The 21,834-nt window shown below is 44.0% G+C and overlaps 1 protein-coding gene across 11 annotated transcripts in view; it reads left to right on the forward strand.

The window, feature by feature from the left end:
• CDC42BPA (CDC42 binding protein kinase alpha) overlaps positions 1-21,834 on the forward strand; it is a 324,619-nt gene that overhangs the window by 192,130 nt on the left and 110,655 nt on the right. For 10 of the 11 annotated variants that reach the window (XM_060245772.1, XM_060245688.1, XM_060245715.1 and 7 more), the window contains exons 12-15: positions 4,594-4,727; positions 8,792-9,034; positions 10,211-10,321; positions 11,080-11,327. In XM_060245772.1, the coding sequence (XP_060101755.1) occupies positions 4,594-4,727; positions 8,792-9,034; positions 10,211-10,321; positions 11,080-11,327 (736 nt within the window). The remainder of the gene's footprint in view (positions 1-4,593; positions 4,728-8,791; positions 9,035-10,210; positions 10,322-11,079; positions 11,328-21,834) is intronic. The other variant, XM_060245697.1, reaches the window with a different exon arrangement.

The following is a 21,834-nucleotide window of genomic DNA, read 5'->3' on the forward strand; positions in this document are numbered from 1 at the left end:
TCCAAGGAAGGAGAGCCCACCACCTCCCGAGGAAGCCTGTTCCAATGAAGAATTGCTCTAACGGTCAGGAAGTTCTTCCTAATGTTGAGCTGGAAACTCTTTTGATTTAATTTCAACCCATTGGTTCTGGTCCTACCTTCTGGGGCCACAGAAAACAATTCCACACCATCCTCTAGATGACAGCCCTTCAAGTTCTTGAAGACAGCGATCATATCACCTCTCAGCCGCCTCCTCTCCAGGCTAAACATTCCCAGCTCCTTCAACCTTTCCTCATAGCACTTGGTCTCCAGACCCCTCACCATCTTTGTCACCCTCCTCTGGACCCGTTCTAGATTGTCTATATCCTTCTTAAAATGTGGTGCCCAAAACTGAACACAATACTCCATGTGAGGTCTTACCAGAGCAGAGTAAAGCGATACCGTCACATCACGTGATCTGGACACTATACTTCTGTTGATACAGCCCAAAATCGCATTTGCCTTTTTTAGTCACCACATCACACTGTTGGCGCATGTCCACTAAGACCCCTAGATCCTTTTCATAAATACTACTGCTAAGACAAGTCTCCCCCATCCTATAGCCATGCATTGGATTTTTCCTACCTAAATGCAGAACTTTACATTTATCCCTGTTAAAATTCATTTTATTGGTTTTAGCCCAGTTTTCCAACCTGTCAAGATCATCCTGTATCCTGTTTCTGTCTTCTACTGTATTTGCAACCCCTCCCAATTTAGTATCATCGGCAAACTTAATAAGCATTCTCTCTGTTCCTTCATCCAAATCATTTATAAAGATGTTGAACAAAACAGGTCCCAGGACAGATCCTTGAGGTACTTCACTTGTCACTCCTCTCCAAGAGGATGAGGAACCATTCACAAGCACTCTTTGTGTGTGATCTGTCAACCAGTTACAGATCCACCTAACGGTAACAGGATCCAAACCACATTTTACCAGCTTGTCAACAAGGATAGTATGAGGAACTTTATCAGAAGCCTTACTGAAATCAAGATAAACACTGTCTACAGCATTCCCCTGATGCAGCAAGGTAATCACTTTCTCAGAAAAAGAGATCGGGTTAGGCCGACATGACTTGTTCTTCAGAAAACCATTCAAGTCCATGTTTGGTATGTATGGTTGTATTTCCCAGGACTTCGCCTTAAAAAGAAAGGCAAAAGCAGTGGCAAGATGTACACTGCATGGCATTCAAGATATCCTCTTCTTTTATATGTTTTCTTTTTTGCCAATGGATGAGGCTGAAATTGCACATGAAAAATTTAAAATGTAGGATAAGGACCTTACCATTGTTCGTTTTAGGTTACCATTCATTCTAATTCTTTTCTATGCAATTCATCTGCATAATTATTGTGGAATGAAACTTCCGTCAAAATGCCATTTTGTAGTTTGATAGGTTGCTGCTCTAAGGATTGTCATTTATTATTAGCATAGATTATTCAGGTCAGACACTTGTTACTATTCTGATTAGACAGGTGTTCCCATTGGCATTGAAAAAATAAGTAGGCCAAATATACCTATATGTTAGGCATTGTGCATTGTAACAGTGGATAGCTGAAGAACAAAGTTGGAGTCCAGTAGCACCTTTAAGGCCAACAAAGTTTTATTGAGACTGTAAGCTTTTGTGGGCTAAAAGCACAGTTCATCAGACAGTAATATGGGATGAAATTAGCAGTTCTACATATAGAGAGAGTGGACAGCAAAATAGTGAAAATGTTTTTAGCAGATTGAAAGAATGACAAGTTTGGATCTTGTAATCATCGGTTTGGGTTAGCTGCGTGGAAAAAATAGCAAAGGCAATAAACGTCAGACTTGGAGATTGATGTCAATGTCATTAGGTCTCTTAATTACGAAGAGTAATACATTAGAGTCTGTTGTAATGTTCCATTGGTCTCCTCTAAAGCATGGATTAAAATAATATTTCCCTGTAAAATGAAGCTGACATCTCCTCTGTTCAAATAATAATACAAAAATACGTTAGAATACAGTGGATTTATACCTCTCAAGTTATGGGTTAAACTAACAACATCCTTTTCTAAGAGTAATTCTGCCACAGAGATTTCTACTCTGTTATATTGCATAATATCACAGACATTATTCTGATACACTATTCTGAAAGAGGAATACAGCGGGTGTATAGCTCTACTTGGTGAGAATGGGTTTAGCACATGTAATGAAATAAGAAACCAGTATCCCTGTTGAGTCCTGGGGAGGTGTTTGTTCCAAGTGTTGTAATAATTTGTGGGTGTCCCAGCTCCAGGGAGGCCAAGCCCCAGAACGCCTCTCCCCGGCGTCTGGGTTTATGAATGGGGGCAGAGCCAGAAGGAGATGGGAGCCAGGGAGCGGGGAGGGAACTGGAAGAGGGATAAAAGGAAGAGGGACAAGAGGTCAGGGAGGAAGCTGGCTGATGTAAAAAGGGGCTGCTGACAGAGAGAGAGAAAGGAGCCCAAACACAGCTGGAGGGAAAGGGGGCCTGAGGTGTGGTAACCCAGCTCCCTCCCCTAATTCTGAGACCTCAGGGGGACACCAGCAGGAGGCCCTAGGGGGGACAGTCGCAGGCAGAGGGGCGAGGGGCGTTCAGGGCGCAACAGCAGTAAAACAGCTCCTCTGAAGTCACCCATTGAAAGTCTTGGAAGGTTGAAGTGTTCTCCTACAGGTTTTTCAGGTTTGTGATTCCTGATATCTGATTTATGTCCATTAATCTTTTGACAAAGGGTTTGTCCTGTTTGTTCTATGTAGAGAACCAAAGGGTTTTTAATGTTGGAAGGTGAACAAGCAAATAAGCCTGAGATGGTGTAATTAATGCTGTTAGGTCCAGTGATTGTGTTGTCTGGATGCATGTGGCAACAAAGTTGGCATTCTAATTTATTGCAAGCTCTGGTACCAGTGTCCATGCTCATATGAGATGTTGCAGTATTGTGGGTGAGGAGTTGCTTGATATTGGAGAGTTGTCTGTGTGCAAGAAAATATTTGTGAAACAGAGCTGTCACTGTCCAATAGAGGTTCTAAGTCATTGATGATGCATTGAACTGTTTTGAGTTGAGACTTGCATGTGACCACTAGTGGTGTTCTGTTACAGTCTTTTTTGGGCCTGTTTTGTAACAGGTTTTCCCTGGGTATCATTCTGGCTTTGTTAATCTGTTCCCTGACTTCATAAGATGGATACTTTAGTTCCAAAAAGGTTTGTTGTAGAGAATCTCTGTCAGTAGGACTACAAGTGAGAATCTCTGTCAGTAGGACTGGAGCAAATGTAGCTGTAGTATAGAGCCTGGCTGTATACACTGGATCATTTGGTATGTTTATGATGGAAGCTAGAGGCATGCAGGTATGTTTTTTTGGTCAATAATTTCCAGTATATGGTGGTGACTATGCATCCATTGTGTATTTTTACAGTAGTGTCCAGAAAATGTATTTCTTGCATAGATTGGTTCATTATCAGGTTGATGTAAAGCAGTGTTTCCTATTCTGTGAAACAGGACACAAAAGTTGGTCACAAAGCCTCTGAAAGTGGGTTGTAGGCCAGCTCTCTCTAATAATGGCTTCTGCCCTTTGCATCCTTCTCTTTCTTTACTCCTCATCCACTTTTCATTTTCCTCTCCTTCTTCGTGATAATAATGAGGGGGAAATAGCCATTGTGCAGCTAGTAACTTCATGGTAGTAGCTGGAAGAAGTGAGAGCTGTTCAGAATGTCATAGGAAGAAAGCACAGGAGGATAGACTGAGGTGTGTGCATGCATGGGCTTTGCCTTATTGCTGCTCCTTTAACAGTCAAACCTCTTGCTTGGCCCCCTGCAGTAGCTCACTCTCTTCTAACTGCTGTGGGAGATGTTCTGCACTGAGCCTCTTGTTGTTAACCACCACCATTTGCCATTTTTGTGCATCTCCTCAACCACAGTGCTCCAGAGTTCACCTCTGCAAACTCTGACTCTGGCCCAGCTGGCAGAGGAAGAGGAGGGAATAAACTCCTATTTGTTTGGGGTTCATAGTGGAGACAGTTGCATCCTTTGTGTGATGTTTGCTGGTTTCTCAAAAACATCTGGTTGGGCACTATGGAAAATGGAATGCTTAAATAAAATGGGTGCCAAGGTCATAGTTTGTGCCAGCCCTGGATGTGTCACTGTACAAAGTAAATTTAGACTTGTGGATCACCATACCAAAAAGGTTGGGGATGACTTCTGTAAGGCACTCCAATTGCTTTATGGAAGGCTGTAGTTTGGATGCTTGCAGCAAGCAGTAAATTGACAACTGTTCTATAGGGGGGAAAGACATGAAGCAGAGCAAAATAATGAACATAGATTTTGATGTGTGAAAATGTGGAATAATATAAATTAAATTATATAACCCTAAATTATAAACATATATTTGAAAGAGCCCATTTGCCAGGGTGGATTGCTGGCAAGTCCCATTGTTGTAATCAATACTTAGCTATTTATACACATGGCCAAATGAGAACACTAGGAGGCCAGCCATTCCTTCTGCAATGGCCAGATATAGCACAGGAGCTTTCAGGTATTAGTTCTGTTGCACAGTATTCAACAAGTTTTATATTTTATCCTGTAACATTTAACAATGTTCTTCATAGATTCTGGACAACTTGAACAGCAACTTGAAGAAGCCAGTTCTGCAAGGCGAGAATTAGAAGAGGCTGCTCGACACATCAAAACATTTGAGAAGCAAATCAAAGCACTAAAACAAGAAAAGGATGATCTTAATAAAGTAATGTATATTTCATCTCTCCTTTTTTAAACAATTGTATCTATTTCACTTATAGAACATTTCGGCTCAAATGAGAGGAGTTTTAATACTGATACAGAAAAAATGATTGGGCTATATAAAAATATCACTAACCTGTCTATATTCTTAACTATGCTTATGATACTGTTGTTATTAAAAACACTACATGCATTGCCAAATGTGTGGTCCTATTTGATTGACTTCAGGATTTTGAAGTGTTCCATGAAGTTATTTATGTATTATGAAGTAATATTTATGTATAGAAAACCTTTGTGAGCTCAGGTTAGGATGATGATTATAACAGTTACAGGGCAAACAATGGATAAGTATGTTAGAACAGCAGTATAATTTCAAATCTGACAGAGAATAATGTGAAAAGATTGTCCAAGTATCATGGAGGCATTGGATGAATATGATGGATTGGATGAATATGATGAATATGGAGTTGCAGCTAGTGCAGCATGCTGCAGCTAGATGGCTGGTCAAGGCCAGCTACAGGCAGTGTGTGACCCCAATACTACACCAATTACACTGGCTACTGATCCATTCCCAAGCCCAATTCAAAGTATTGGTTTTGTTCTTTAAAGCCCTAAAGAGTTTAGGACTAGACTGGGTCTGTCTGAAGACTGTTTTTTTCCATAGGTTTTGTGTGTAGAAATTAGGAACACAGGGAACGGCCCTTCTGACTGTCCCATCAATCAAAGAAGCTTATCTGGCTTTCTGCTCCCTGTTTTTTGTGAAGCTGTTTTGCGCAAACTGCACCAAAATTTGTGGAAGCTTCAGTTTGCGAACATTGCTTCACAAACCAGCCATTGCTTCACAAACTTCCTGATGAACTTTAGTCCATTAACCAGTTTGTGTCCATCCTTAATCAAGTTGCCTCTGACTTATAGTGGCCCTATGAATTGATGATCTCCAAAAAATCTTATTGTTAATATCCCTGCTCAGGTCTTGCACGCTGAGGGCCATGACTTCCTTATTGGGTCAATCCATTTTATGCTGGGTCTTCCTTTTTTCCTGCTGCCTTCAACTTTTCTTAGCATTATTGTTTTTCCCCGTGACTCTTGTCTTCACATAAAGTGACCAAAGTATAGTTTAATCATTTTAGCTTCTAGGAAGAGTTTAAGCTTGATTTGATTTTTTTTTTGCCATCAAGTCACAACTGATTTATGACAGCACCATAGGGCTTTCAAGGCAACATATTTTCAGAGGTTTGTTATTGCCAGCCTCCATGTCATGATCTAGAACCCACTTATTTGTCTTTTTGGTGGCTCACAATATCTGTAAATCTCTCTTTCAACACCACATTTCAAAGGAATCAACTTTCTTCCTGTAAACTTCCTTAATATAACGTGATGGAAAATACTATGGCACAAATTATCTTGATTTTGGTTCACCGTCCTTATACTTAAGAATCTTTTTTACTCCTTCATGGCTGCCCTTCCCAATCTTCGTCTTCTTACAGTTTCGTGGTTGCAGTCTCCCTTTGGGTTGATGATGGAGCCAAGGAATAGAAAAATCTTGAACCATTTCAATTTCTTCATTGTCAGACAAAATTGTGTAATTCCTCTGTAGTTACCATCGTTATCTTGGTTGATGTTCAGCTGTAATCCTTCTTTAGCACTTTCTATTTTAACCTACATCAGTAATCATTTCAAGTCTTTAACATTTTCTTCTGGTAATGTTGTGTCATCTGCATATCTCAGATTGTTAATATTTCTTCCATCAGTTTTCATTCTATCTTCATCTAAATGTAATCCAGCTTTCCTCATATGTTCTGTGCACAGATTGAACAGGCAGCGAGGTAAAATGCATCTTTGTCTGACACCTTTGCCAACTGGAAACCATACTTTTTCTTCATATTCTGTCCTAACAGTAGCCTCTTGTCCAGAGTATATGTTTGCATCAAAACAGTCAGATGTTGTGGCACACACATTTCTTTTAGAGCCAACCACAGCTTTTCATAACCCACAGTCAAAAGCTTTTCTGTAATTATGGAACACAAGCTGAAATTCTCTTGTGTGCTCCAGTAAGCAATATAAATTTGCTTGAATATCTGGCATTTCTTGTTCCAGAGATGGTAATCTTTGTTGGAAGATTTTAAGCATCATTTTACTCGTGTGAGAAATTAATGTGATTGTTCAAGAGGCTCTGCAGTCTTTTACATCTTTTTTTGGAATTGTAATGTAGCTTGAATATTTCCAGTCTGTAGGCCATTGTTTTGTTATCCATGTACTCCCCATATATGCCCCAGATGTCATTGTGGTCTGCTACACAACACCTCCTGATTACCCCTGGCCCAAAGGACGTCCACCTGGCCTCAAATAGGGCCAGGGCTTTCTCAGCTCTGGCCCCTGCCTGTTGGAATCAGCTCCCTATGGAGATCCGGGCTCTACCTGTGTTACTACCATTTCGTAGGGCCTGTAAGTCGGAGCTAGCTATTCCACCAGGCTTTTGGTTGAGGCAGTGAGTGCCCTATTTCAGCAACTATTCCATCATTTGGCCTCCTTTATTGTGACATCATGTTTCACTATGGAGCTATCTTATTTATTATCAACATCATTTCTTCTTGGGCTGAAAATTGCTTCTTCCCGCCTGTGATGCACCTTATTTCATTTTACTGTTCTATTCTTGATTTGCTAATTTTATTGAATGGTTTTTAAATTTAAGTTGTAGGTTTTTATTGTTGTTCGGTTTATGTTGTGATCTGCCCTGAGCCTGTTATGGGAAAGGGCGGAATATAAGCCTACTAAATAAATAAATAAAATTGTTGCCATATTCTCATTAAGGTTTTGATGGATTCCATTTCCGTGGTTTGGAATCGGTCTATTGATATCCCACCTACTCCTGCCAGTTTGTTTTTCTCAACTGCTCCCAGTGCAGTTTTCATTTCACTTCATATGTTTTTCTTCAAAAGTTTTTTCTTTGAAGGAATCTGTCATCCTTTCATCTCTTCTATATAGTTCTTCAATGTATTGTTCCTGTCTTTTCTTTATTTTGTCCTGTTCAATTAATGCATTTCTGTGTTGATCTTTCAATATGCCTAATTGTGCTTTAAATTTCCGTTTGATTTCTTGGATCTTGTGGGACAGATCTCTTCTTCTTTTTTGTTGTTGTTGCCCTCTTCTATTTTTTTTTTTGATTGGTTAGTATAATATTTCTCTTTGTCTCTAGGTGCCATTTACTGGAACACTGCATTTAGACTTTTGATTCTATTTCTAGCACCTTTTACTTATTTTCTATCTTTGGAAATTTAAAGAGTTTCATCAACCATTGAGGCTTTTCATTTCTTTTGGCTACAGGAATTGTCTTTCTTCATTCTTCCTCAATAATACCTCTGGTTTCAATCCATAGTTCTTCTGGTTCCCATTCACTTGAATTTAGCAGTGCAAATCTGGTCTTTACATGGTATCTAACCACTTCAGGAGAGTTATTTAGATTGTATTTTGGCAGTATGAATGTTTTGGTGTTTTTCTTCATCTTTATTCTAATTTTCAATATTAATAATTCATGATCTGTGACATAGTGAGCTCCTGGTTTTGTTTTAGCACAGTAGCTTCTCCATCTTCTGCTTCTAGTTATGTAACTTAATTTCTTTACTGACCGTCCAAAGATGTCCACATATACAGTTGACTGTTTGGTTGCCATAAAGGAGATGTGAAAATTCTCTACCTTAAGGAATAATAAGGAATATGTAGTCTAGTTTAAATTACCATAAAAATCTGTTGCATTTGGTAATTTAAATTACCATGCAGCTAGCTATCTTGCGTATTTGTCTGATTAGTTGCATGTATTTGTCTTGGATCATAGGTTGGACCATGGTTAGTTGAAATCCAGATTTGTTTTATGAGGTTCCATGAAGTTGAAATATTAAGATTTTCATGGCAAGTTCATTTATTTAAAAACACTTTTAGAATCCGCAATGTATGGGTTGCTTGGCAAAGGAGATTGAAAGTATGTATTTATTCTAATAGAAACTTGGAACACTCACCTAGTTACACAATTCCACAGATTAAAAATATGTAATGCTTTGTTTTTAATTACAGGAACTGATTGAATCTAGTGAAAGATTAAAGACCCAAACCAAAGAGCTGAAAGATGCACACAGTCAACGGAAGCTGGCCATGCAAGAATTCTCTGCAATGAATGAACGGCTTACTGACTTGCATTCACAGAAACAGAAACTAACCCGTCAAGTCAGAGATAAAGAAGAGGAAATGGAAGTGGTGATGCAAAAGGTGGAAAGCTTGAGGCAAGAGCTACGCAGAACAGAGAGAATGAAAAAGGAAGTATGTTACTTTTGGGATGGTGACTGCAAGAAAGAGTGTGCTCAAAATAAAGCTTATTTCATCCAGGTTTTTTTCTTTTTTTTAAGTTGAGGAGTTGTAGAAATGGATGAATAATGAATTCTTCCTTATAGTGTGTGTGTGTGTGTGTATATATTTGGCCACTGTGTGACACAGAATGTTGGACTGGATGGCCATTGGCCTGATCCAACATAGCTTCTCTTATGTTCTTAAATCTGAAAAAAAATGTTGGTTTATTTCCAAAATGTTGCACTTCTCAGATTAATCTTTCTAAACACTGTAAAATATCTGAGTAATGATTCAGTATTCTTGATATTTTGGGGGGGAATCTGTGGGAACTGCTTTGATATCAGAACTTACAACAAATTGAATAATTGTGCCTTAGAATGGTTCCATTTGATGAAAAAATGAGCGGAATAAACAGGATTAAGAAATCCCTTATCTCTACTGCAATTAATGAATGATAATATAGCAATTTGTATCCAAGGAGAACTGCAGGTGCAATGGAGCTCATGGAATGGGCCTTTCACGTCCTTTCACATTCTGTTACCTTAGCCCTAGATGCTGTCCATGGGGTTGAGGGAAATCCTACATGGAGCACTGGGCACATTGTGGGGGGTTGCACTGGGAGGAGGAAATCAATGGGAATTCACCTTTCTGCGGGTGAAAGTGTTCTTCTTCCAGTGGGAACCAGTTACTTAAGCCTAAATTTGTTTGCCTACATTTTTTTATATTTGATATAATCAGTATATTAATATTAATTATTATATTACTAACATGTGATGCTAATAGATGATGTATATTTTTTCCATTAGAATGCCTAATAACTACCAACAAGAATTCTGATAGTTCCATGCTCTAGCTAGTAAACAATCTGTAGCACTTAGTGGAGTGCATTGTAAAACTATTGCTTGCCAGAAAATGGAGGCTAATAACAAGATTAATTAAGATCCTTCGTATGCAGTTCTAAGTACCATTTACTTGTTAGTAGGTCTCCTTGCAGTTGGTGGAACTTACTCATCAGTAAAGTGCTTAGGAGTTGGATGTTAATTGTCCTTTGTGGCATACTATTGCATTACCTGGATTGTTTCTTTGATACATTATCAAAGTAGGATAAAATGGAAAGGAATAGTTACTGTTTTCCAAATATGTTTGTAGCTGGAAGTTCATGCAGAAGCTGCAGCTGCTGAAGCATCCAAGGACAGGAAATTGCGTGAACGAAGTGAGCAGTACTCTAAACAGCTAGAAATTGAGCTAGAAGGACTAAAGGTTAGTCTTTGTTGACGTCAGCACTTTAAAATATAATTTCTGCCTGTAAAAGTCTTTGTCAGAAATAGAGAAAAGGAGTATGCAAGTCCATATATCATTTTGCCTAAAGAGAGAAAAAAAACCTCTATGTTCAACTATGTATTTATAGCCATTGTCCTATGAACATCCAGTACATCGCTAGTTTTTCTCTTGATATTCCAAGGTATCTTACCTTATAATGTCAGTGTAAGATACATTGACATTCAGTACATTGGTGATTTGATTTTTTAAATGTAAATATCTCATAAAATCGAATGCTGAAATAGCAGGAAATGGTACTACTGCATACTGTGCCAGGACTTTTAAAACATATAAGCAAACAATTTCTTTGTGCCATGTAGACTTGATTTTGGATTTATATGATCTTGATTTTTTTTTGGGGGGGGGGGGTTAATATATATTGCATGCCTCCATATTTTCTCAATCAGAAGCAGTAAACCTCTGAATACCAGTGCTAAGAGGCAATACTGGAGAAAGACATTGGCTTCTATGCCCTGTTGTTGGCCCTCCAAAATAACTGGTGGTCACTTTGTGAGACATAGTGCTGAACTAGATGATCTGGTCTAATCTAGTAGGGATCTTCTTATATTCTTAGGTTAATTACATAAATTATACATTGCATACATGTTTGTTTATGCACTCCAGAGTTATTCCTAAACCCATGTTTTCATAGTTCTTCACTTCATGAAAGTTAACGCAAAGATAACCCTTTTTTGCAGCAGAAGCAAATTGGCCGCTCTCCAGGGGTGAGCAGCACAGAACACCAACAAGAGATCACCAAATTAAAAGCTGATCTGGAAAAGAAGACTGTTTTTTATGAAGAGGAGCTATCCAAACGAGAAGTGATACATTGTAATGAAATAAAAAACCTGAAGAAAGAACTGCGTGATGGAGAGAGCCAACAACTTTCTCTTAAAAAAGAGATCCTGATCTTGAAAGACAAGTTAGAAAAGACAAGGAGAGAAAGGTATGTATAACTGAATTATTTTTTTCAGTATAGATATATCTATTGGCAAAAAAAGTATTTGCATTATTTTCAATTAGACGTTTTACCAAAACAGATGTCATAGGAACCAATCATGATCCACCATGACTGAATGAATTGGTTCCTACATTGAACACATTATTGAGATCAGGTCCCATCATCAGCCTATTGGGTTTGAAAAAGAGCCTCTCAAAATGCTACATTTCTCGTCTGGAGAACAAGTCATTTTCAAGACTCTGCATAGTCCATTCTTTTTCAGAAGTGTACGTCAAGTTGGACGTTAGAAATTATTGGAATGAGACTATTGAAAGTCGGGACTGTATCTTATTGTGCTTTCTTATTGGAATTTCATAATACCGTTTTGGTTCTGACCACAAACCAAACAAGACAGAGATTGGATTTATGTACAGAATAAATTGTTTATTTATGTTTTTAAAATACATGAGTATACATCTAGTGGTCATAGTCAGCAGTTTTTTTCACTTTTCATTTTGGTGCTCGGAGCAGTAGCAGGAGAAAAAAAAATAGCCACCAGGCTAACACACGACGGCACTTTTGAGGAAAACCTGAAAGTGATGTCACACCTCTCCAGGAGATACGGGGAACTCCTTGTGGTAAAACCATCGAGTTTCTAACAATTTCTAGAGAGATGTGACATCACCTTGGAGTTTTCCTCAGAAATTACATCATGCCATTGCCAACAGCTGCCTCCTGATCTTCTTCTGTTTGCCCAACCAGACCTGGCAACTCTAGCTCAGTAGTAGATTTGTACATAGTTAGTTGCAGTAAATTGCTTTTGTTGAAGTTTGGGCTTTCTCTGTGTTCTTGGTGCTTAGAGAAAGGGTGGATGGTTTAGATTTGAATACACAGTATTTTTTATAAGATGATTGGGTAAGGAAAAACATGAGGATATAAAGAACTCTCCTAAATATAAGGTAACCCACTGGTTTGCAGCACAATCATATCCATTAGGTGAGGCAACCAGTCAGCACAGAGGTCACTTGGGAAAATGACCATTTAGGACAGCTGAGAGGACAGTTACATTCCAGACTCACATATCACCATCTCCAAGGACCAAACTATACATTACTGCAATCACAGGCCAAACTCATGGTCTCTGGTGCCATTTTAGAAGAAAATTTAGCTGTTTAAAACTTGCTGTGAGGACCTGATCCTGCAGCAGCATCAGAGGGTCTTGTTCCTGCCCTGCATATTTTCAGGGGCTGAACAGCCTTCGCACCACTATTTCAGCACTCAAAAAGGCACAGGGGGGAACAAGATCACCTGGGGCTACCTCAGTGCAGGAATTTTTAAGCTGTTAAATTTTCCTTGAAACTGGTGTTGGCTTATTGGTATTTGGGGGGATATTATTTAAGTGAAATACAGATCTGTACTGGCTGGCAGGCTCCATATCTCTGGCTGCCGCATCCTGGTTTTTGTTAGAGGAAGTGCAGCAAGAGGTGGCTTCCGAAGTCTGGTGTTGTTCAGTCCAGGGTCAGGGCTTCAGAGATCAAACAGTGTCATTAAATCCAGGGTCAGAGAATCAAGGCAATGTTGTTCAGTCTGAGTCAGAGAAGGAATCTGGAGAGGCAGCAGCAACAGGCCAGTGTCTAACGTAGGTGTTGCGTCCACACCCAGCAGCCTCCATTGGGCAGCTTTATAGCTATGTGCCTAATTGTCAAACTTTCAACCAGCTGCTCAGGTACAGTCCTGCAATAACTCATATTCATTATCAGCAATGTCAGAGTTGGGCTAGGAGGTGTGCACTTTGCTGTCTTGCCTGCAGCTCCATTCTCAGCCTCTGTCTGCAGCACTCTAAGGGTTTAAGTGATACCAGAGGGCTGGGAATAGTCAGCTAACTTTTCACCTGCAGCTTATTTGCCTGCTGGTTGTTGTCTGTCAGTTCTCAACTGGCTACAAAGGACTCCTCTTCTCCTGAGTCTTCACGATCGCTGAGCCCTGGCTGACTCATGACAAGATCAAATGCTGATCATCTACTGGTATAACTGAGCCTGAAAAAAGCCTTTTTCCACCGTTTATTTGGTTATACTGAACTGGACTGAATGGCTGATGGTTTAAAGCAGGGGTGGCCAAACTGTGCTTCAGTTCCCGTAACACCCTTTCTCTAAGCATTACAGTAATCTAGTCTCGAGGTGACCGTAGCATGGATCACTGTTGCCAAGAAAGGGTGTTATTTTTATTATTAATTTAATTTATATCCCGCCCTCCCCACCAAAGGCAGGCTCAGGGCGGCTCACAAACCAAGGGTCGACACAAACACATTAGTGTGATTGATACAATAAAACAACAATAAAAATATAAAACATAAAAACAATTGCATGTGCTACAATCATAATTTCAGGCAGCGATTTAAATTCTGGTGGTTAGCTATACTCAGAGGCCTCAGGATCGCCATAGTGCAGTGAATTTGGCCATTGGTGGTGTTCTTATGGGCCAGTCCCATTGCTGCAGATGTTACCATTCATGTAAATGCCTGGCGGAAGAGTGCTGTTTTGCAGGCCCTGTGGAACTGTAAGAGTTCTTGCAGGGCCCTAACCTCCACCGACAACTCATTCCACCAGCTAGGGGCAGCAACAGAAAAGGCCCTGATTCTTGTTGATCTTCTTCGTGGTCTCTGTGCAGTCCCACACATGGGGTTTTCCCGCTGGAACGAACCCGACCTCGGAGAATTCAAAGCTAGCCTTAGGCGTTATTTTTGGCGCGCACTTCCTCCCGCTCTGGGGAGCAGGCATCCACTGCGCATGCCTGGAGCGAGGGGAAGGCGCTCCACCCACCAGTTTCTTTCCGCCCGCCGCCCGAGATAGTCCTTCCTCGTTGCGTCTCTTCACAACTAGCCTCCTCAGCCGTCTTCTCACCGCTATTGCTCAACATTTCTCCTCATTTTTTTCTTTTCCCCCTTTATCTCTTCTCCCTTCTTCCTTCCCCCCCCTCCCCCCGGGCGTATGGAAGGAAAAGAAGTTAAAATTACCTTTAAAAAGTGCACCCGCTGCGGGATTAAAATTCCCTCTTCAGACGGCCACTCGTTCTGCTTAATTTGCCTGGGTGAAGCCCACAGAACGGACAATTGCACTCATTGTGCCCAGTTCAGCAAACAAGCTAGGAAAAACCGCGCCGCAAGACTCAACAGTTATTTACTGACGACATCTTTGCGCCCGGCTATGTCTCAGGTTTCCGAACCGCGGAAGTCTCCACCTACCCTCACACCTCAGAGGGTCGGTACGGCCCAGGCAGCTTCTGTGGCTGTGGTTCCCAGGAAGCTTAAGCCCTCAAAGCACGTGAAGAAGCACCACGATCCCGATAAACGTAGTGAATCGGCGGGAAAAGAGAAATCTTCTTCGCCGCATCAAGGGGCTTCGGACGCGAAAGCCGCCATGGCGGTCTCCTCACTCCGAGTGCTCACGGCTCCGCCACCACCTCCAGTCCTTACTCCAGTCCTGACTCCGGTGGATGCCATTGAATCCGAGGTTATACGGATTCGCTCCCGATCACCATCGGTACAGGAGTTCCTACCGGAGGACCTTTTGGTCAAGGAACCAACTCAGCCGTCTCAGCCACTTCAACAACAGCTCGCCCTCGATTCCTTCCGGGATGTGACTTCTCCGCGTACCTACAAGGACGCTATGGTGTCTCCTCTCCTCCTTGACTCCCCACGCCGTCGAGACCATGCACCCGATAGGCGTCAAGGAAGATCACTTTCTAGGGACAAACAGCATTGGTACCAGGCATCCCCTTACAGGGGGAAGAGCAAGCGATACCGTGATCGATCCTCCAGTAGAGACGAAGGCAGTCGGTACCATAGCAGATCACGCTCTCCGTCCCGATCCTCCTACTTCCGCTATACTCCGTCGAGATCTCCTTCTGTGGAATCTTACCGCACCCGTAGGCACCGTGACCCACGGTACCAGGATGTGGGACGTCACGAACGGCATCACGATCGGTACCACGACCAGTATCAGCGACACGACTCGACCAGGTACCAACATGAGCAGCAAAAGGACTTGGGCCGGTACCAGCCACAGGATTCAGCACGGTACCAACAACAACAAAGTCCACTGCGGTACCAACCATTGGACTCCGATTCAGCACGGTACCAACACCAGCAAAGCCCACCTCGGTATCAACCGCAGGATTCAGCTCGGTACCAGCACCAGCAAAGTCCACCACGGTACCAACAGCAGACCTCCCGTCACTCCGCACAGACAGTATCGCCTCGCCGTCGGGTCCCAGTCTCTCCTATACCGTCAACATCCAAACAAACCAACCAGCAGACCAAAGCACCCTTGCTATCGGAACCATTGACACCTAATCCACGAGATGAAGACGAGTCGGACCCTGAGACTTCAGACTCTTCACACTCCTTGTCTCAACCGGCCTCACCAGCTTCAGACATCGTCAAGCCTGCAGACCTCTCCCCCTCAGAAGGAGCCAAGTCCTATCTGGATCTCATAACAGATATGGCCACAGCTTTGAACATCAAGCTGACCACTGACCTCCCTAGAGTCACCGATGTTGTTCACGATTTGATCAACGCAGACCTACCGGCTAGCTCCTCATTGCCCATGCTTCCGGTCCACCTAGAAGCATTGAAGGAGGCTTGGGATAAGCCAGCCTCTATACCACCAACGTCCAAACGGGTTGAGTCACTGTATAAGATACATGCTCCGGAGTCCAAATTTTTATACAACCATCCAGCACCTAACTCTATGATTGTACATTCGTCCTCAAAAACTAAACAAACACGCCACCCTGTACCACCTGAGAAGGAGGGGCGTAAATTGGATACACTAGGGAGAAAGCTTTATTCAATCTCTACAGCATCAGCAAAGATCAATAACTACATGGCACACTTCGCGGCATACGCACACAACATTGCAGCACAACTCTCTACTCTAGTGCCTTCGCTGCCTGAACCATCACAACGTCAGGCCACCAAGTTGCTGAAGGAGCTTAATCGCCTTAGCAAGCAACAAATTAACACTGTCCGCCACTCAGTCGGTTGCACATCCAGATCAATGGCGACCGCAATAGCCCTTAGGAGACATGCCTGGCTTCGCTCGTCCACCTTACAACAGGACATTAAGTACAAGATAGAGGACCTCCCATTTGATGGGCAGGGCTTATTTAATGCCACCACGGATGACATCCTTACCACCGTGGATGACAGCAGGAAAAGGGCAAAGCGACTGGGGGTAAACCAACAGCAACCTCAAGGCAACAGACAGAGACCTTGGAGAACCCCCTCGTATAAGCGCACTAGATCTCCCAAACAATCTGATTACTGGAGAAGGAGGGCACCTCCCGCAAAGCAGCCCTTCCAGCAACGCCAAAGACCACAACCCTCCAAAAAGACCACTCCCCCAAACAAGCAGTCTCTTTGACTTCGCCCCCTCCACTCCCAGACTCCTTCCCTTCCTACCGATGTGGCAGTCCATAACAACGGACTCCTGGGTACTGCAAATCATAAAGAAAGGTTACTTCATAGAGTTCACTTCTCACCCACAGAGCTCTCGCTTCCTGACAACCCCCCCCTCACAGGTTCTACAAGACGAGATCGACATCCTTCTGGCCAAGCAGGCCGTAGAACCAATTCCCCCTCAATACCATCGCACGGGGTTTTACTCCCGGTACTTTCTGGTACCGAAGAGGGACGGGGGCCAGCGCCCAATCCTGGACTTACGCGGACTGAACAAGTACATACGTCCTACAAAATTCCGCATGATTACCCTACAGTCCACACTGCCACTCATTCCAAGGGACGCGTGGATGGCGCTGATAGATCTCCAGGACGCGTACTTCCATATTACCATCAACGGCTGCCACAGAAGATTCCTGAGATTCGCCATAGGGAATGCCCACTACCAATTCCGGGCACTGCCTTTCGGCCTTTCAACCGCTCCAAGGGTCTTCACAAAGTGTATGGCGGTGGTAGCAGTGTTCCTCCGTCAACGGGGCATAACTCTCTACCCCTATAAAGACGATTGGTTGATGGTGGGAAGCTCCGAAAAACAGCTCAGAGATCACATTCAAATAACCCTTCACCTCCTCGCTACTCTAGGATTGCAGGTCAATCATCAAAAGTCTCAACTCTCTCCCTCGCAGACAATACAATTCATCGGGGCATATCTATCCACCACAGACCACAAGGCCTACTTACCTATAGACAGAGTTGCGAATATCCAAACCCTGGCCAACACGATAATCTCGCACCCGACGCAAACAGCCTTCCTGTTCCAGCGCATGCTAGGTCTGATGGCAGCAACAACCGCGGTTCTCTTACATGCCCGGCTTCATATGCGGCCTCTACAGCTATGGTTTGTCAGAACTTTTTACCCACAGAAACAGTCACAACGGACGTTACTTTCAGTTCCCAACCGCATTCTACCGTCCCTGCGGTGGTGGACAAGTCAGCACAACCTCCTACAAGGAATGCCCTTCCTGAAACAATCACCCTCGACTGTTGTCACTACAGATGCGTCGAGATGGGGGTGGGGAGCCCACCTCGACTCTCTGATGGTCCAGGGCCAGTGGACAGCGAACGAAAAGCTCCTGCATATCAACTGTCTCGAACTTCTTGCTGTTCACAGGGCACTGAAATCCTTCCTGCCCTCCCTGCACGGTCGCCACATACAAATAACATCGGACAATGTGGCGACTGTGTTCTATATCAATCGACAAGGAGGGACTGCATCCTCCCGTCTCTGCAAGATGGCTCTACGATTGTGGCACTGGAGTATCGCTCACAAAATCCATCTGACTGCAGTGCACTTACCAGGGGTACAGAATACTCAGGCAGATACTCTGAGCAGGATGACAGTAAACGATCACGAATGGTCAATCAAGAGGAAGTACCTCCTCCCTGTCTTCACTATGTTTGGTGCCCCAGCCATAGATGTCTTTGCGTCCCCGGACAACGCCCAATGCGACGTTTTCTACATGAGAGGCCCTCCCTCCTCCCTGTCACCAGGGGATGCGTTCCTACAAATGTGGAACGGCCCACTGCATTTCCTTTTCCCACCGATTCCGCTCATAACAAGGACGATTCAGAAGTTGCAGTTGGACCACACGAACTGTATACTGGTCACACCTTGGTGGCCACGCCAGGCGTGGTTCACCACTCTGCTTCTCCTATCGGACAATACCTACCACTGCTTCCCGCAGGTACGGGATCTCCTGTCACAACAGAAGGGCAGGGTCCTGCACCACAACCCGTCAGTCCTCAAGTTAACAGCTTGGAGGATCAGTTTCTAGGTTTTCCTGACGACGTCAGACATATCCTTCTAAACGCCAGGAAACCCTCTACTAGGAAATCCTACGCTGCTAAATGGAAACGTTTTACCCAATATGCAACGCGTAATAATTTCCACCCTGCGTCCTCCTCTATCTCACAGATCCTCACTTGCACCACCTCTCTCTCGGAATCTGGTCTTACTTACTCCTCACTTAAAGTACATCTAGCAGCCATCTCTGCTTTCCACCACAGCATAGAGGGCCGTACAGTGTTCGCACACCCTGTTACAAAATCCTTCTTGAAGGGAATCCTTCACCTTAAACCTCCGACAAGGCAACTTTACCCTGCATGGAGTTTGTCTCTAGTACTTAGTCAATTGATGAAGCCCCCTTTCGAACCGATGGCGTCTATCCCTTTGCACCTGTTATCGTGGAAAACAGCCCTGCTAGTGGCACTCACCTCAGCTAAAAGGGCTAGTGACATCTGCGCCTTTCGATCAGATCCGCCATACACTGTCTTCCATCATGACAGAGTGGTTCTGAGACCGGACCCAAATTTCTTACCCAAAGTGGTGTCACCCTTCCACCTTCAAAGTGTAACAACACTGCCATCTTTCTTTCAACACCCCTCGGATCCGGGGCAGAAGTCTCTCCATAACCTCGACGTGCGTCGAGCCCTTGCCTTCTACTTGGACAGGACTGCTGCATTTCGCAAGGACCTGACATTGTTCATTTCCTACGGAACCCACAAGAAGGGGCAGAAACTCTCTGTACAGAGACTGTCTAAATGGCTGGTTGAGGCTATATCACTTTGTTACAGGTTAGCTAAACAGCCAGTTCCAAGGCCCCTAAAGGGACACTCTACTAGGGCACTAGCCACATCCTCCGCCTTTGCGAGGGGCATACCCATTGAAGACATCTGTGCAGCAGCAGTATGGTCTTCGTCGTCCACTTTCGCCACGCATTATGCCATGGACATTCATGCAAGGCGAGACTCTTCCTTCGGGCAAGCCGTACTCCGCTCCATCTTCAACTGAGCCGCCATGCTCTCACAAGGTAAGCGGGAGTACCTTACCGCTCTGTTATATATGATCTAACCTCTGAAATTTCTCCTTCAGAAACAGCACCCACCTCCGTGCAGGTTAGCTGATCAGTCACCCATGTGTGGGACTGCACAGAGACCACGAAGAAGATAAACAGGTTGCTTACCTGTAACTTATGATCTTCGAGTGGTCATCTGTGCAGTCACACACGCCCACCCATCCGTCCCCGCTGCTGTTTCTGCGATTTCACATCTCATAGACTATATTGCACATAACAGCAGCTAGAAAGAAACTGGTGGGTGGAGCGCCTTCCCCTCGCTCCAGGCATGCGCAGTGGATGCCTGCTCCCCAGAGCGGGAGGAAGTGCGCGCCAAAAATAACGCCTAAGGCTAGCTTTGAATTCTCCGAGGTCGGGTTCGTTCCAGCGGGAAAACCCCATGTGTGTGACTGCACAGATGACCACTCGAAGATCATAAGTTACAGGTAAGCAACCTGTTTTTTTGAACTTTCCTTCTCTGATGCTGGGAACTGTCAACAGGTTTTGAGATCCAAACCGAAGTGCTCGCTGGGGCATGTACAGGGAAAGGCAGTCCCTAAGGTATGCAGGATCCTGGCCATATAGGGCTTTAAAGGTAATAACCAGCACCTTGAGGCAAATCCAGTACATTATCGATAGCCAGTGCAGCACTTTCAGCACAGGCTGAATGTGTTCCCGTAAAGGAACTCCCATTAACATCCTGGCTGCAGCATTCTGCACTAGCTGGAGTTGCCGGATTTGGGACAAGCGCAGCCCCATGTAGAGAGCATTACAGTAATCCAGTCTCTAGGTGACTATAGCATGGATCACTGTTGCCAAGTCATCGCGTTCGAGAAAGGGGACCAACTACCTTGCCATCCATAGATGGTAAAAGGCTGACCTGGCAGTGGCAGCTACTTGGGCCTCCATTGTTAAAGAAGAATCCAAGAGCACCCCTAGGCTTTTAACCTTGGGCGCCAGCGTGAGCTGCGCTCCATCGAAGGTCGGTAAACAGACTTCTGGCCCCGAACCACGGCGACTCAGATACAGGACCTCCGTCTTCGTCGGATTTAATTTCAATCCACTCAGCCTGAGCCACCCTGCTACAGCTTGCAATTCTGTAGACAGATCTTCTAGGGTGGAGCCAGACTGGCCGCCCATCAGCAGATAGAGCTGGGTGTCATCTGCATACTGGTGACAACCCAGCCCATACCTCTGGGCAATCTGGGCGAGGGGGCGCATGTAGATGTTGAATAACATTGGAGAAAGAACCGCTCCCTGCAGCACACCACAAATAAGTGGGTGTCATCAGGATAGTTCATCTCCTAGTGCCACCCTCTGTCCCTGACCCTGGAGAAAGGAGGAGAGCCACTTCAAGGTCAGCCAATTCATCCAGGTCTAAAGATGGCTTTTTTAGGAGGTGGCAAACCACAGTCTCTTTAAGAGATTGAGGGAAGGTTCCTTCAAGAAGGGACCTGTTGACAATTTCCCTTAGGGGAACCCATAGCTCCTCTCAGCTGGCTTTTATTAGCCAAGAGGGGCATGGGTTCAACCTACAGGTGGTTAGGCACATGGTGGAGAGAATTCTGTCAACTTCCTCCAGGCTGAGTGGAGTGAAAGAATCCAAAACTTGACTAGAAGATGTGCACGGAGCCTCGAGTCCATTTACTGTTTCCAAAGTGGCAGGGAGGTCACAGCGGAATGACAAGACTTTATCTGCGAAAAAACTCACAAATCCCTCACAGCCGATATCCAATTCTCTAGCATTTGGAATACCCTATGGTAGGGTAGTTAAAGACCAAATCGTCCTAAATAATTGTGCTGGGCGCGAGTTTGCAGATCATGGTTGCAATCATGGTTGAAAGATATATTTTCTTAACGGCCTTGACTGCCACCTCATAGATTCTCATATATAACCTATAAGCTGTTCTTGTCACTTCGTCGCGCGCCCGCTGCCACTGCCTCTCTAGCCGTCTGACCCTCCATTTCATCTGCCGTAGTCCCGGCATACCAGGGCGCCAGCTTCGTATGGGGGCGCAGAGGGCTCCTGGGAGTGATCTCATCAATGGCCGTGATGAGCCTGTTATGCCAGGTCTCCACAAGCTCATCTAGAGAATCTCCATGGGGCCAAGGATCCCAAAGAGCCATCTGGAACCGCATAGGGTCCATTTGGCTCCACGGG

This window comes from Heteronotia binoei, chromosome 1 (assembly GCF_032191835.1).
Source record: "Heteronotia binoei isolate CCM8104 ecotype False Entrance Well chromosome 1, APGP_CSIRO_Hbin_v1, whole genome shotgun sequence".
NCBI lineage: Eukaryota > Metazoa > Chordata > Lepidosauria > Squamata > Gekkonidae > Heteronotia > Heteronotia binoei.